The sequence below is a fragment of the Acomys minous genome (assembly GCF_964271855.1).
Source record: "Acomys minous genome assembly, chromosome: 2".
In the NCBI taxonomy this organism is placed as follows: Eukaryota; Metazoa; Chordata; class Mammalia; order Rodentia; family Muridae; genus Acomys; species Acomys minous.
The window spans coordinates 85,563,121-85,577,817 of NC_140484.1; the positions used below are offsets into that span (position 1 = coordinate 85,563,121).

The 14,697-nt window shown below is 54.0% G+C and overlaps 1 protein-coding gene across 4 annotated transcripts in view; it reads right to left on the minus strand.

Moving 5' to 3' along the window:
- Positions 1–14,075, minus strand: part of PPFIA3 (PTPRF interacting protein alpha 3) — a 28,938-nt gene extending 14,863 nt beyond the window's left edge. For 2 of the 4 annotated variants that reach the window (XM_084758803.1, XM_084758802.1), the window contains exons 1-14: positions 13,789–14,074; positions 8,250–8,504; positions 7,248–7,349; positions 6,754–6,918; positions 5,988–6,062; positions 5,548–5,622; positions 4,577–4,798; positions 2,720–2,866; positions 2,496–2,630; positions 2,324–2,407; positions 1,532–1,663; positions 1,271–1,333; positions 1,099–1,178; positions 12–156 (exon numbers count right to left, since the gene is read on the minus strand). In XM_084758803.1, the coding sequence (XP_084614929.1) occupies positions 12–156; positions 1,099–1,178; positions 1,271–1,333; positions 1,532–1,663; positions 2,324–2,407; positions 2,496–2,630; positions 2,720–2,866; positions 4,577–4,798; positions 5,548–5,622; positions 5,988–6,062; positions 6,754–6,918; positions 7,248–7,349; positions 8,250–8,489 (1,665 nt within the window). In that variant the 5' untranslated portion in view covers positions 8,490–8,504; positions 13,789–14,074. Of the gene's footprint in view, positions 1–11; positions 157–1,098; positions 1,179–1,270; positions 1,334–1,531; positions 1,664–2,323; positions 2,408–2,495; positions 2,631–2,719; positions 2,867–4,576; positions 4,799–5,538; positions 5,623–5,987; positions 6,063–6,753; positions 6,919–7,247; positions 7,350–8,249; positions 8,505–13,788 lie in introns of all 4 variants that reach the window. The other 2 variants (XM_084758801.1, XM_084758800.1) reach the window with 2 other exon arrangements.
- Positions 14,076–14,697: the final 622 nt, after the last annotated feature.

Sequence of the window (14,697 nt, forward strand, 5' to 3'; positions counted from 1 at the left end):
CGGCTGCTGACCTTGGAAGACTCATCCTTGGCCCCCGACCAGCGGCCCCTCTTGCCTGCCCGGCCACTGCCAGGCCCATAAGGATCCAGAGGTGCACCCGAGGGTAAGGTTGGTGCCTGGGAGTAACGCAGCTCCAGGGCACTGCCGGGGAGCGACCTGTGAGCGGCACAGAGAGGATTGTCAAGGGCCCAGGGGCCAGGAAAAGAGAGATCAGAAGACAGGGGGGACAGGGCTGCCTGGGCTGGGGTGGCAAAAATAAATAAATAAATTGGGAATGAAATGTTTTGTGGGAGAGTTGGCACTGGATATGATCAAGATACATATATAAATCTGCCGAAGGACAAATTTGTAAAATTTTATTAGTTTTTGTTTGTTTGCTTTTGTTTTTGTTTTGTTTTGTTGAGACAGGATTTTTTCTATGTAAGCCCTGGCTGTCCTAGAACTCACTCTATAGACTAGGCTGGCCTCGAACTCAGAGACCCACCTGCCTCTGTCTCTAAAGTGCTGCAATTAAAGGTGTGCACACCACTGCCTGACTAAAATATTCTTAAATAAACAAAATGGATAAACCTGGACCTGGTGGTGTAAACGTATAGTCTCAGCTACTTGTGAGGCTATGGCAGAGGAATTACAGGTTCAAAGCTAGCCTGGGCAACTTAGTGAGATCCTGTATTGTAAAGAAAAGCCAAAGTGAGTCCAGGACAGCCCAGGATACACAGAGAAACCCTGTCTCAAAAAACAAACAAACAAACAAACAAACAAACAAACAAAAACCCAACAACAACAATGGGGAAAAAAAAGCACAAGAAAAGCAAAAAGGCGGGATATGTACAGAAGTAGAAATCAGAATTTCCCAGTGAGGAGGTGGGGGTGTAGCTCAGAGGTTGGGCTCCTGCCTAGAGTCACCCAATGAGAGGCTGGGAAGTGTGGCTTGGTGGGTGACAGCATGCTTGGAGCCCTGAGATTTGATCCCAAGTACTATAAAAATTAAAAAAAAAAGGGGGGGGACAAGCAGTTGAAGATGAGGAGTGGACATGAAGGGACGGGCTGACCGTTTGGGCTCCCTGGGCAGAGGAAGGACGGGAAGGCTTTTGTCACCTGGAGTAGGAGGAGGGTGGCCTCCCCCGGAGCTGGTCGATCTCCATCTGCATCCGGTCCATCTCAGCCAAGAGCTGCTCCTGTGGGGAGGAGGCAGAGGTATCAGGTGGGACGCTGCTGCTGTGAGGAGCAGGCCGCTCCGTGACTTCCCCTCCGAGGTCCAGGCCCTCACCTTGTTCAGCAGAAGCTCATCCTGAAGCTTCTTCATGTTAGCGATCTCCTCACTCAGGGAGTTCTGTGGGGACAGGGGTGGAGTGAAAGGGCCAGGCCAGGCTGAGAGGTGGTGGCCTAGGACAGGTCTGCTCTTGGGATGGTCAGCCACAGAACAGTTCCTGAGTAGGGAGGTCTCAGCTCTGAGGGAGACATATGGTCCCTAGGATGGCAGCTAGAGGCAACCCTAGTTGTCAAAGGCCTAGAGAGGGGGCGGGTGTACCTTCTCCTCCAGTGCCCCCATGCGTTCCTTGAGGTGAAGCTGTAACCGTTCGTTGGACTCGCTCAGCAACTTGTCCACTGTCTCTGACAGCCGTTTGTTGTGGTCATCGTTCATCTTCTCCCTCTGCCGGGCCTGAGCGAAGGGAAACAGGGCGCACACACTGCCAAGAGGGCCCTTCCCGCATCATTGCCCTGCACCTGGGCCCTACTTCGCCCATCTTGGTTCCCACCTACCCTACCCCTCATCTAAGCTCCGCCCCCTCGCTTTAGCCCCTCCCCAGAGGTATTCGCACCACGCCCCCCCATGTATATCCCACTGGCCCTGGTATTCCGCTAAGGCCCTGTCCTTATTCTCAGGCCCTCTCTCTCTCTCTCTTTCTAGGCCAGCTCCACCAGAGCTATCCCCTCAGCTTAGTCCCACCCAGTCCCACTCCTCATTTACGCCTCAGACATCCTACCCAGCCCTTTCAGGTAAGCTCCAGAAGCTACCTCACCCACTCCACTAAGCGTTGTCCCAGGCTGGCTCCTCATCTAAGCTCTATCACACACACACGCACACACACACACACACACACACACACACACACACACACACAAATATACACACACACAAAGACACGCACATACACATACACACACAAAGGCACGCACACACACGCACAGACACACACGCACACACTCACAAACTCGCGCGCTTCCAAGCCCTGCCCCTCATACTGGTATAAACCTTGCCCATCATCTAAGCTAAGCCCCGCCCACCTCGCAGTTCCTTTGGCTCCCTCGCCCCGCTCACCCGCTGCAGCTCCTGGTTCTTCTCCTCCAGCTGTGCTTCCAGCTGCCGAAGCCGCTCCTCAAAATTCCCGTGGCGTTCCTCAGCCTAGTGGACAGGACCCGTGGGGTATGACTTGACTCCACCAAGATCCCCGCCCCTGCACCTCTGGCCTCGCCCCTTGCCTGGCTGTCACCTTGTTCAGAGCAGCCACGCGCTGCGCCAGCTGAGCCTCTATCTCGGGCAAGGTCTCGGCCTTCTGCAGGGTCTGTTGCAGCTTCTGCTTGGCGTCGTCCAGCCACTCGGCCAGCTGACGGCTCTTCTCTTCACTCTGGGAAAGGAAGGAGCAGAAGAGCCGAGGGCCTCAGTCACGCAGCCACAGCATCCTCCCATTGGTCCCCTGGCCGGGTGGGCTCCCACCTGTCGGTACAGCGACTCTTTGCTGGCCAACTCGTTTTCCAGTTTGTCGTTGGCATCATGGAGAGACGTGGCCTCGCGCTGGGCACTCAGGTAGCGCTTCTCCAGGGTGGTGATGCGTTCTTCCATATCCTCCCGCTGAGCCAGGGCCTGCAGAGGTTATAATGGGATGTGAGGACTACAACTCCCACATAGCCTTGTGGCTACAGAGGCCGAAACACCAGGCAAGGCACTCTAGGGTTTATGGAAAATAAGCTCCTCGTCCCATTCTGTGTCATAGCTTTTAAAGCAGTTTTGCTTAGGTGGGGCCTCCCATAAAGATGATGGAAGGCTCAGGGTATGGTAGTGTCACGTTCCCATAATTCTAACAAGTAGGAGGCTAAAAGCAAGAGAACTTTGAGTTGGAGGGCAGCCAAGTTCAAGGCCCTCCGGGATACATAGGAAGACCCTACCTGATAAACAAGCGAAAGATCAAAGACTGCCTCTCATACCAACGCCTCCCCTGATACACCTTCCGTCTAAGCCACACCCGCAGCTAAGCCCCGCCTCCACTTCGCAGTTCCATTGACAGTTTCCACTCAAGCCACACTTCCGCCATAACACTGCCTTTGAACCAGAGTGCTGGCTCTGGTGTCTCTCTGGAAGGTTCACGCCCTTTCTCAAAGAGCCACCAGGCTAGCCCGTGCTTAGAAGCCCAGAAAAGATATGCCAGAGTCAGATGGGGAGATAGGTCTGCCTGGGGCTGTTGAATGAGGGGAAAAAAGGTGGTTTTTTTTTTCTTTTAAAGGTTTTTCAAGACAGGGTTTCTCTAAGTAACAGTCTTGGCTATCCTGGATTCACTTTTCTAGACCAGGCTGGCCTCAAACTCACAGCGATTCGCCTGCCTCTGCCTCCCGAGTGCTGGGATTAAAGGTGTGTGCCACCATGCCCACCAAAAGTTCATTTTCTTTTTTTTTTTTAAGATTTATTTATTTATTATTATGTATACAGTGCTCTGCTTGCATATACACCTGCAGGCCAGAAGAGGGCACCATATCACATTACAGATGGTTATGAGCCACCATGTGGTTGCTGGGAATTGAACTCAGGACCTTTGGAAGAGCAGGCGGCGCTCTTAACCACTGAGCCATCTCTCCAGCCCCAAAAGCTCATTTTCTTATGCACTGTCTTCAAGTATCCAGGTCAGCAGGACTTAGTACTCAAGAGGCTAAGGCAGGGAGGCCATGATTCCACAGCCAAACTTGGAAAGTTACCCTGTTTCAAAAAAAAATTTTTTTTTTTTGGTTTTTTGAGACAGGGTCTCTCTGTGTAGCCTTGGCTGTCCTGGACTAACTTTGTAGACCAGGCTGGCCTGGAACTCACAGCGATCTGCCTGCCTCTGCCTCCCGAGGGCTGGGATTAAAGGCGTGCGCCACCACCGCCCAGCCCCCTGTTTCAAAATTTAAGAAAAATAAAATAAAATAAAGCAAAGCAGCTAAAGGGCTGATTCTCAGTGGTAGAGCCACTGCCTAGAAGCGCCCAGTGAGGGGCTGGGGTGGGGGCAGGGCGGCTCAGAAGTCACATGCCTGCCAGTGAGAAACTGGAGCCCTGGCTCAGAGGTAAATAGACCATGGGCCAAGGGTAGGTGAAGTCCTAGGTTCTATCACCATGGTAATACAGGGACCAGGTGTTAAGAGCCACTCTGCCACACATAAACACACAGATCAGACCCATTGTCCAGGTGGGGAAACTGAGGAGAAGGTCCACAGAACTTGGGGACTGAGTCCAGGTCCTGTCATTCTTGAACCCAGTTACTCTTGAGGGGTTGGGAAGAGGCTGGGGTGGGGGTGGGGGCGGGGACAGAGAGGGGCTCCGCCTCACCTCCTTGAGGTCACGTTGCAGCTTGGAGTTAGCTTCCTCGGCCTTACCCAGCTCGCGGTGAGCGGTGCCCAGCTCCTCCTCCAGCTGGCTCATCTGACGGCACAGCACCGCCAGGCGCTCCCGCAGCTGGCACACCTCTGCCCGCTGCCGCTCCAGGGCTTCCTCCAGCTCCGCTGTGCGCCGGCTGGACTCTCCAACAGGACCCAGGCCGTTGGCAAGGGTCTGGAGAGAGAGAGAGAGAGAGAGAGAGAGAGAGAGAGAGAGAGAGAGAGAGAGAGAGAGAGGGAGAGAAGAAAGAATAGGACCCAAAGTGAGGGCAAGGGTATGGTGAGGGGGAACCAAAGTCCAAAGGGGTCACAGAAGGTAGCTGGGTGACCAGTAGGGATCTTAGGGGATCAGATACCACTGGGCCAGGGAGAGTCATGACACACATTAAAGTGACCATCAGGGGCCGATGAAATGGCTCAGCCACCAAGCCTGATGACCTGAGTTCAGTCTCCAGGACCCACATTAGGAAAGGAGAGAGCTCCCCCAAGCTGACCAGTGACCTCTGCATGCACATAAGCAGCACCTTCCGCGTTATCTATGCACAGATAAATGTAACAAAAGTTGTTTTTTTTTTAAACATAGTAAAATGTTCATTACAGGAGTTCTTGGGCTCAGGGGTGTAACCCTGTACTGTCTGTCAGTGACTTGGGAGGATCTTGAGTTAGAGATCAACATGAGCTACAGAGTGAGACCCAGACTCACAAAAAAGGATGTATGTGTCTCTGAAGTAAGACACCAGCCTAGAATCCCCTAGGGATGGGCTGGAAGTGTTGCTCGGTGGTGGAGCCCCTACATAGAAGCCCGCAGAAGGGGTGTGCTCAGTGGTACTGGGAAGGACATAAGAGGCCCTCAACTCCATCCCCAGCACAATCAATCAGTCCTCGTAGAGCGGAGGTCGCAGGGAGGGGACTTACACCTCTCACCTGTCCGTCCCCATCCTTGCCTGGCTCCTCTAGCCCCGACCGCCTTCTAGATAGCTGGTCACGAAGGTTCAAAGTCTAGAAGAATCAAAACACCAAAGCACTCTGAGCTCTCCCTAGGCCTTGTGGAATTCTTTCTGTGGCCCAACTCCATTGGCTGGTTTCCTTTAGGCACACAACCAATCAGTTCCTTTCTTCTTCTTCTTCTTTTTTTTTTTTTTTTTTTGGCTTTTTGAGACAGGCTTTCTCTCAGTAGCCTTGGCTGTCCTGGACTCACTTTGTAGACCAGGCTGGCCTCGAATTCACAGCGATCTGCCTGCCTCTGCCTCCCAGGGCTAGGATTAAAGGCCTGAGCCACGACGCCCATCCTCCAATCAGTTTCTTAATCCTCTGCCAAGGCCCGCCCCTTCTCGGCCACACCCCCTCCCGGCCACACCCCCTACCTCCTGATTGCTCAGCTCCAGCTCCTCCTCCAGCACCGCTACTCTCTCCAGTGCCATCCTCAATCTTTCCCGGACCTGGGAGGGGCGTGAGATAAGATCGGACTTTGTAAAGTCTCATGCTGTAGGTCCACCGAACTACTCCAGAGGCTGAGGCAGAAGGACCCCGAACTCAAGGTCGGCCTACACTACAGAAGTAAGACCCAGTCTAGTTTAGGCGATCCTGTACCAGAATACCCCGGGTCAAGTTCCAGCCAGGCATCAGGCAGACGATCCCCTATTATCCACTACTGTATTTTTATTTTTTAAGATTTATTTATTATGTATACAGCACTCTGCCTGTGTGTACACCTGCATGCCAGAAGAGGGCACCAGATCTCGTTATAGATGGTTGTGAGCCACTATGTACTTGCTGGGAATTGAACTCAGGACCTTTGGAAGAGCAGCCAGTGCTCTTAACCTCTGAGCCATCTCTCCAGGCCCGTATTTTTATTTATTTAGACAAGGTCTCTCAACATAGTCTTGTATGGCCTGGAGCTCTGCGTAGACCACACAAGCCTCAAACTAATAGAGATCTACTTGCCTCTGCCTCCTGAGTTGCTGGCATTAAATAGTTCGTATTTCCAATACGTCATGTTCCAATACGTCATGGTAACGTTTTCTCTCTTGTAAAATATCTCCAGTCAATCATAGCCCGCTTTTCTCTTTCCCACTTAGTTCAGCTCAGGTCAGCCACATGTTTTCTCTTCTTATCCTCTGAGTCTCCTACCTTCTCATCCAGGGCCTTGTGGTGCTCAAAAAGGGATTTTAGAGCCTTGAGCACCTCCACCTCAGAGGAGACGCCTCCAGGGGATTGGGCTTGGCGTTTCACCACCGTCATTCTCAGGGAACGCTCGTGCCTGGACACCAGGCACTCAAGGTGTTCCAGAAGGAGCTGGAAGGATAGGACACCAGGTCAAGGAAAAGAAGCAAGAGGAGAAGGCAGGATCAAGGAAAGGAGTGACACGTTGGGAATACACATGGAAGACGGGAGAGGACCAAGCAGAGGTGAGGAAAAAAGGAGGAACAAGTAGAGATACAGCTGAAGACGGAAGGACGCAAAGACGCAGAGAGACAAGAGAAAAGGGGAAGGGAAGGAACGTCACAGGAGACTGGGAGGAAAGAAGAAGAGACGATGGAAAGCTAGATGTTGGAAAAAGATATGTTGGCCGGCACCCCTCCCCCCCCCAGCCCCATCCAGCTTAGGGCCCCGTTGGTCCTCACCCGGGTGTTGTTACGCTCCGCCTTCAGCTCTGCAATCTCTTCTTCCCTCTCCAGAAGCTGTTCCCGACATAAGTTAAGCTCCTTGGTCAAAGCCGCAAACTCCTGTCCAGGCGTGGGTAGTATCAGATGGCTGACTCAATTATTTCCTTATTTCTCTCTTTTTGAGAATTTAAAAGCTCTCACCCTCCTTTCTAGGCCTCGCCTCCTCCAGCCAGTCAAGACTGACCCTTAACTAAATCCTGCTAGTCTAGCAGCTCAAAGCTTGCCCTCTTGGCGAACTCCGAACGCTTTTTTTGCTCTGGAACTATGGGTCTTAATTAGGCCACACCTCCTCTTGCTACTCAGACCCCGCCCTCCCATCTAAGCCATGCCCATCTCGACCATAAAGCCAATAGTATGCCAATTCCCTGCACTTTCCGGCCAGGCGTCTGGCACCACCCCTCCTAAGCACCCTCTTTTTCCGAACTAAACCTTTTACAGGACCCGCCCTACTAGTAAACCCTATCTTTTTGCTGTTGCTGTGTCGAGACAGAGTTTCTCTGTGGAGCCCTAGCTATCCTGAAACTCTGTAGACCAGCCTAGCTTCGAACTTAGAGATCTGCCTGCCTCTGCCTCGTGAGTTAAAGGCCCGTGCCACTCCCGGTTTACTTCCCAGGCCCTGTCTCCTGCCACCTTTCTGGCTGCCCAGGCCCCTCCTTCTCAGCAAGCTCAGAGTCTCCAGCCTCTCAGGCCCCGCCCTTTTAAAAACTGCCCCGGCCTTTCCAAAGCTGCCTTCTCCAGGCCACGCCCCTCTCCAGCCCCGCCCCCGCCAAGCCCTACCCCGCTTGCCACTCAGGCCCCGCCTCCTCAAAGTCCTACTTCTCCCTCTCCATATAAGCCCTGCCCATCTCGAGGCTAAGACCCACCTACCAACAGCAAGCCAACCCCATACTCTCTTCCGCCTGGCCCCGCCCATCTAGGACAGCCCTCGCCTTCAGGCCCCGCCCCCAGGCCCCGCCCAACCTGAGGCAGAGCGATGCTGAGCTGCCGCTGCAGCGAGTCCTTCTCGTGGCCGAGCTCGCGCAGTCGTAGCTGCGCTGTGGCCAAGCCGTCCTGTGCCTCGCGCAGCGTCTCCAGCAGGCGCTCGCGCTCCGTGAGCATCGTGACCATGAGGCGCTCCAGCTCGCCGCCCGCCTCGTCCGGGCCCAGCGCCGAGCCCCGCCGGCCATCCTCGCTGATGGTAGGCATCACCTCGCACATCATGGCGGCGGTGCAGGCCTGCTGGTACGGCAGAGGGGGCTAACTAGCCTTGTCAGGGCTCAGGCAGAGAAGTGAGGAGCGGCTAATGTGAAAATCCCTGGGGCCCCAATCCAGTCATTGCACAGGGTGCAACTGAGGTCAGCCAAGCTGATCATGACATGGGGAAACTGAGGCACAGCGGGGGGAGGGGCACGAAGTGCTGGCCACCCAGAGCGGGAAAACTGGCACCTGTCCTCTGTCCTTTGTAATCATGGTACAGATAAACTGGACATCATTGCTCTTAGGTAAACAGTGGAGTCTTCTTAGGTAAAAAGCATTTTGGGACACTGGGGCTTGGCTTGTCAGACACTAGCAGCAAACCAAAGCCTGGCCACTCAGGACTGAAAAAAGCTGGGGGCACCAGTCACTGGCTGAGTGGGTTAGAACTAGCCTTTATCTATTGTGGCTCGGCTTTGAATCCTCAACCCATTCCATAAGTGAGGAAACTGAGCCCCAAGCCAGAACCACACCTTGAAAAGTCATGGGGCCTCTGATACTGAATTAGGTCACTAGGCTGTGACTTGCCCATCATGCTCTGTGATCTAAAGACCCATAGTCCACTTGAAAGAAGAAGAGTAAAAAGCATAGCAGGAGGGCTGGAGTTGAAGCTCAGTGGTGCAGCACATGCATGGCACAAAATGAAGCTCTGGGCTGGATCTCCGTACCAATAAAATAAAATATGCATTTATTAAACCAGGCAAGGTGGTTCATGCCTGTAATCCCAGCGCTTGGGAAGTGGAGACAAAGGATCAGGAGTTCAAGGTCAACCACCGTTATTTTAGAGAATTATGAGTCACCCTGGGTTACTTTAGACCCTTTCTCAAAAACAGAAAAACCGCATAGCAGGCAGTGGGGCTCAGTGGTCTGCTCAGGTCACACGAGTCTAGGCTCCCACAGCATGGGGAGCCACTAAGGGCCTGAGCCTCCAGCAGCCCCTTCCGGACCCCTCTTTTAGTTCCAGTGCCTCTAGACCTCCTGCCCAACCCACAAATCTAAACCTGGGACCCTTCTCCTGGCACACTCCGGATCTAGTCCTCCAGGGGAACTTTCAGCCCCACCTTCATGAGGTGTGGGAGGAGGAAGGGGCGGGCTTTATAAGGCAAGAAGGCGGGACTTGAGTTCCAGGGGCGGGGCGGAGATGTAGGGAGGCCCAGTGAGCGTCTCCCTGGAACTCTTCAGGTCCAACAGGTCCATCAGGCCCGGCCGAAAGCGGGAGGGTCTGACTACCCCTCCTGTCCTCTCCTCCCCCCCCCCCCCAATCCATGCAGCGGCCTAACCGGTTTGAGATTGGATACTTCCCAACTCCACCCAAATGAGAACTGTGACCAAAGCCACTGTGAGACAAGAAAGGTTGCAATATAGGATAGGGCACAACTGGGTCCCTAAATCCCCTTTGTCTTTAAACACCCCCCAAAAAACAGGCTCGGGGGGAAAAAGTTTAGGAGAGAGAAGTCCAGCTTTAGGTTAGACCCCCAACATGAATGCTCAAACCCACAGCCAGTCAGAACATACAGCCTAGGGTGACTTAGATTGCTGTAGACCATCAGATTCCCTGAGAAAGAGCACGGACAGCCTGTGTCACCAGGATGCTACAGAACACAGAAAAGACGAAAGCTTCCATGCTGAGCGCAGTCCTGTGGACAAGAGCGGCCCTATTCTGGAAGATAAAAGCAGCCCAACGCCACTGGGTAAACACACCCCCTAATGCAGCACATAGTGTGTCTGCCGCAGAACTCAGAGCTTGTTTAGCATGACGCATGATGCATGGACACAAGACATAAGCAGAGCCCACAGCTGACCCCAGGTGAGGCAGGAGGACTGCAAGTTCAAAACTAGCCGGATGAAGTCCTGTTCCAAACACACGCACACACACATACACGCTGACACGCACACAGACACATACATACAAACAGACACACATGTGAGCATGTGTGCACAGACTCGCACACACACATGTGCACACATACAGACATACACGCTGAGACACACACAGACACACAAATGTGCGCACGAGTGCACAGACACACGTGTGCACACACATCGTGCACACATACAGACACATACACACACGCTGACACAAATGCACACAGACACGTGTACATACACATGTGCACACATGCAGAAAAAAGACTGTTTCTGTAAGGTTTTTTGTTTGTCTGTTTGGTTTTGGTTTTTCAAGACAGGGTTTCTCTGTGTAGCCTTGGCTGCCCAGGAACTCACTCTGTAGACCAGGATGGCCTTGAACTCACAGAGATCCACCTGCCTCTGCCTCCCGAGTGCTAGGATTAAAGGCGTGCGCCACCACGCCTGAGGAAACAAGACAATTTTGAGGCTGAGGACTCTAGAAAAGGCCAGAGTCTAGAACAGGCTTGGAATGCCAAGGCAGCAGATGGAGACGGAAGCCTGTGATCCACCAGGGAGGAGGTCTGGCTCCAAAGCTAAGGCCATAGAACGGAAAAAAAAAAAGCTGGAGAGAGGGACCTAGAACTGAGGCTTGAAAAAATAAGCAGAACAAGATTGTGCAAACTCAGCCGGGCATGGTGGCGCAGCCTTTAATCCCAGCACTCGGGAGGCAGAGGCAGGCGGATCGCTATGAGTTCGAGGCCAACCTAGTCTAAAAACCAAGTCCAGGATAGCCTGGACTATAAGAGAAACCCTGTCTCAAAACACCAAAAAAAATAAAATAAAATAAGACCCTGCCAGCTATGGGGGTTGGAGATGGCTCAGTGGTTAAGAGCACTACTTTGCCAGAGGACTCAAGTTCAATTCCCATCACCCACATGGAAGCTCTCAATTAATTGTCTGTAACTCCAGTTCCAGGGGATCTGGCACCTTCACACAGAAATACATGCACGAAAAATATTAATGCACATAAAATAAAAAGAAATAGATCACTTAAAAAAGGGGGGGTGTGGTGGTGCACGCCTTTAATCCCAGCACTTGATCACTGTGAGTTCGAGGCCAGCCTGGTCTATAAAGTGAGTCTAGGACAACCAAGGCTGTGCAAAGAAACCCTGTCTCGAAAAAAAAAATTAATAATAAATAAATAAATAAATAAATAAATAAATAAAAACCATGCAAGCCAGGCTCCACGGCATGTGCCTGTAATCTCAGCAGAGGCAGGTGGATCTCTGTGAGTTCCGGGCCAACCTGGCCTACAAAGTGAGTCCATCCAGGACAGCCAAGGCTACACAGAGAAAAACAAAACAAAACAAAACAAGACAAGACAAAACAAAAACCACGTAAGGTAAAGTTCCAAGGAGTGCTAGACTATTTAACTGAAAACCGCATACTCTGCAAGTTAGGACAGCCATGGGAAGAAGGAAATCTAGAACAGCGGCAGACGTGGCCAGAACATAAAATGCATCGAAAATGAAGACTCTCTCAAGGATGGGGGTGGGGTGAGAACTTGTTATTGGTCTAGTGCTAGGAATTGAACCCTGGACTTGTGTGTGTGAGGCAGGTGGTCTACCATGAAACTACAACCCCAGCTGCAATAGCCGGAATGTCTGAGGGTTGAGAGCAGAGGTTGGAGTCGGGATGTTACCTCGGATATTTGAAAAGATCAGAGATGGAGGAGGAAAAGAAAATGTGCACAGCGTGGTGAGTTCTAATCCAGCCTAGGTTACGTGGCAACCCTGATGTTGGGGATGGGGAGGATGCAAGTGGAAGAAGAAGACATGCCTAGAGTTTAGCTCTCGGTACAGAACGTGGCTCACGACGCCTTGGTGAGGATGGAACAGATGCAGCCTCTGAAAATGCTCTGGAACTTAAGAGTCTTGAGCATAAACACAAGGAAAGGGTTCCTTATAAGCACAAGTGCAGGAAGGTGGCTAGCAGGCTCCGGTCACACAACACACCTGGAGGAAGGAAACAGCTCTGTGGCCCTTGGAGTATGAGACATCAGAGATCACCAGATGGGTCTCTAGAGGCAACGCGATGCCAGAAATATCCAGCTTTCAGGGAGAGGAGAGTCTGGAATTCTAGCACCTGAGACGATAGGGCAGAGGAGGGCTTGCCAAGGCCCTGAAGACGGGAGTGGAGCGCAGAGCCAGGTCTTTGAATCCATGAGGAGGTGAAAAAAACTTAAAGAGTCTGAATGTTTGATGGTAGTGTGGGGCCTGGCAGGTGGTCTGATGGACAGGACAGTGGCCACAGTCTGAGGTTCTGGGTCCCAGAGATGTGTGTTTGTGGGGGTGGTGGGGGGGGAGTTTACAAGATGGGGGCGAGACACCTAGATCTCCAAGGGGGAAGGAGGGCAGAAGCCGAGGAATTGCATTCCAGATCTCTGAAAAGAAGGCATGGCGCCTGAGTCCCTGAGGCAGCAAGCAGGTGCTGGTGAGCCAGGAGGCTAAGCATATTTGTCTGACGGGGGTGGGGTGGGGTAGGGTGGGGTGGGGGGCTGTTAAACTAGGTGCTAAGTGGAGGGGGGTGGGCAAAGGCTGGGAAACTGGATTCCCTGGGTGCTGAATAGGGTGACAGCGATTAGTCAGAGCCAGTAGATATATTGGGCACTAACAGCTTTTCAGAACCAGGTGGGAGCTCCATGCCAAGGTCTCTGAAGTGGCCTAGGTAGGGACATTCAAAAAGCTCTATTGGGTGAAGCAGCTACAGTCCCGGAAAACTAGGGTGCCTAAACATGCGCCTGAGAATCCTGCGGCCCGGCTGGGAGGGGGGCGCTGGGGATCCCCAGGTCAAAGGCGCGGCGCGGGGAGGGATCCCCACGCCGCCTGCACCCCCCACTCCCTGGCGGCCGTGGCAGGAGATGGGGGAGGCGAGGCTACCGAGAGAGCTGACCATGGACAGCTCCGGCACGGGCCTGTGTCCAGGGCGAGCCGGCCTAGACCGAGGGAACGTCGCCGGCTGTTCCAGTCAGAAGGTGGGGGGCGCAAATTGGGGAACGATTTGGGCGCAACTGAGGGAGCCCCACAGCGGTAGCCAGTGTCTGGAGCTCGCAAGACTGGGCCCAGAGGAGGGATCTAGACTGAGGGGTCCTCTGGGCTGAGCTGAGGGATCCAGGCGTCTGGGCCCTGGAGGAGGCACAAGGAGGCAGCCCGCCTGAGATTCTAGGGTTCGGCTGGGGACTCTGGGCTCCGGGAAGGGATACGCCTGGGTCTCTTGGGTTGGCTTGTGAAACCTGGACTCTGGGTTCCCTCGGGATGAAGGTGGGAATGCAGGATTTTGGGTAAGGGAGTGGGGAAGGCTCGCCGAGGGGTCCCCGGGGTGGGCGCTGCCAGGCAAGCTGGGCCGGGCTCTTACCTACCTGGTCCGCGGCGACTGCGGGAGGAGCTGGGCTGCAGGAGGGACGCGGGGTGGGGTAGGGGCACCGGGCGGGGCCCCTGGCGGCGGCCGGGGCCCGGATCTGGAGCTCTGGAGCCCTGTCTACGCCGCTAGCGCGGGCTCAGCGTCTCTTGCTCCGGCCCCAGCGCTGGGGACCCCCCCTCCCCCTCACGGTCTCACAGCCTTCTTACTCCCTAAAATAGCCCCCTGCCCTTGTCACTGTACAGCCTCCCCCCGCGAGGCCGCAGTCGCCAGATTCAGGGGTGCCCACCAGCGTCCCCCCAAATCCCACCTTCTCCCCCCCCCAAAAATCTCCTCCCTCCCCCTCCCCCCCACGGATCCCGGGCTGTTGTGGCCCCTTTAACAGAAGACTGACGGACGGTGCTGAGTGGCCAATGAGAATTGGCATCCGTGCCGGCCGGCGACAAGGCCCCGCCTCCGTACCGGGAGGGAGGGGCCGCGCGGGCGGAGAGCTGAGGGCGGGACTCATGGTGCAGCGACCAATAGGCATGCAGCGTGCGGCGGCCTGGGAGGGAGGCGGAGCCCGGCAGAAGATGATGTCACCTGAATCTAGTAGCGCGCGGCGTGGAGCGCGAGTCGCGACCCCGGCCGGGTTCCCGCGGTGGCGCGCGTCTCACGGGACAGGAGGGCTGGGCGGAGGGATGGGAATTCAACATTTAAGGTGGGATTTTTCTTTCTTTCTTTCTTTCTTTCTTTCTTTCTTTCTTTCTTTTTTCTTTCTTTTTTTTTTTTTTAAGGCAAGGGCGGCTCCCGGAAGGATGTGCTCGGTTGGAAGGTGAGGCGAGTGGTCGATGGGTGGCGAGTGCGTGGTACTCCGCACCCCTGCGCCCGCCTGGGGAACTGCATGCGCCCGGCCACCCCCGACTCCCAC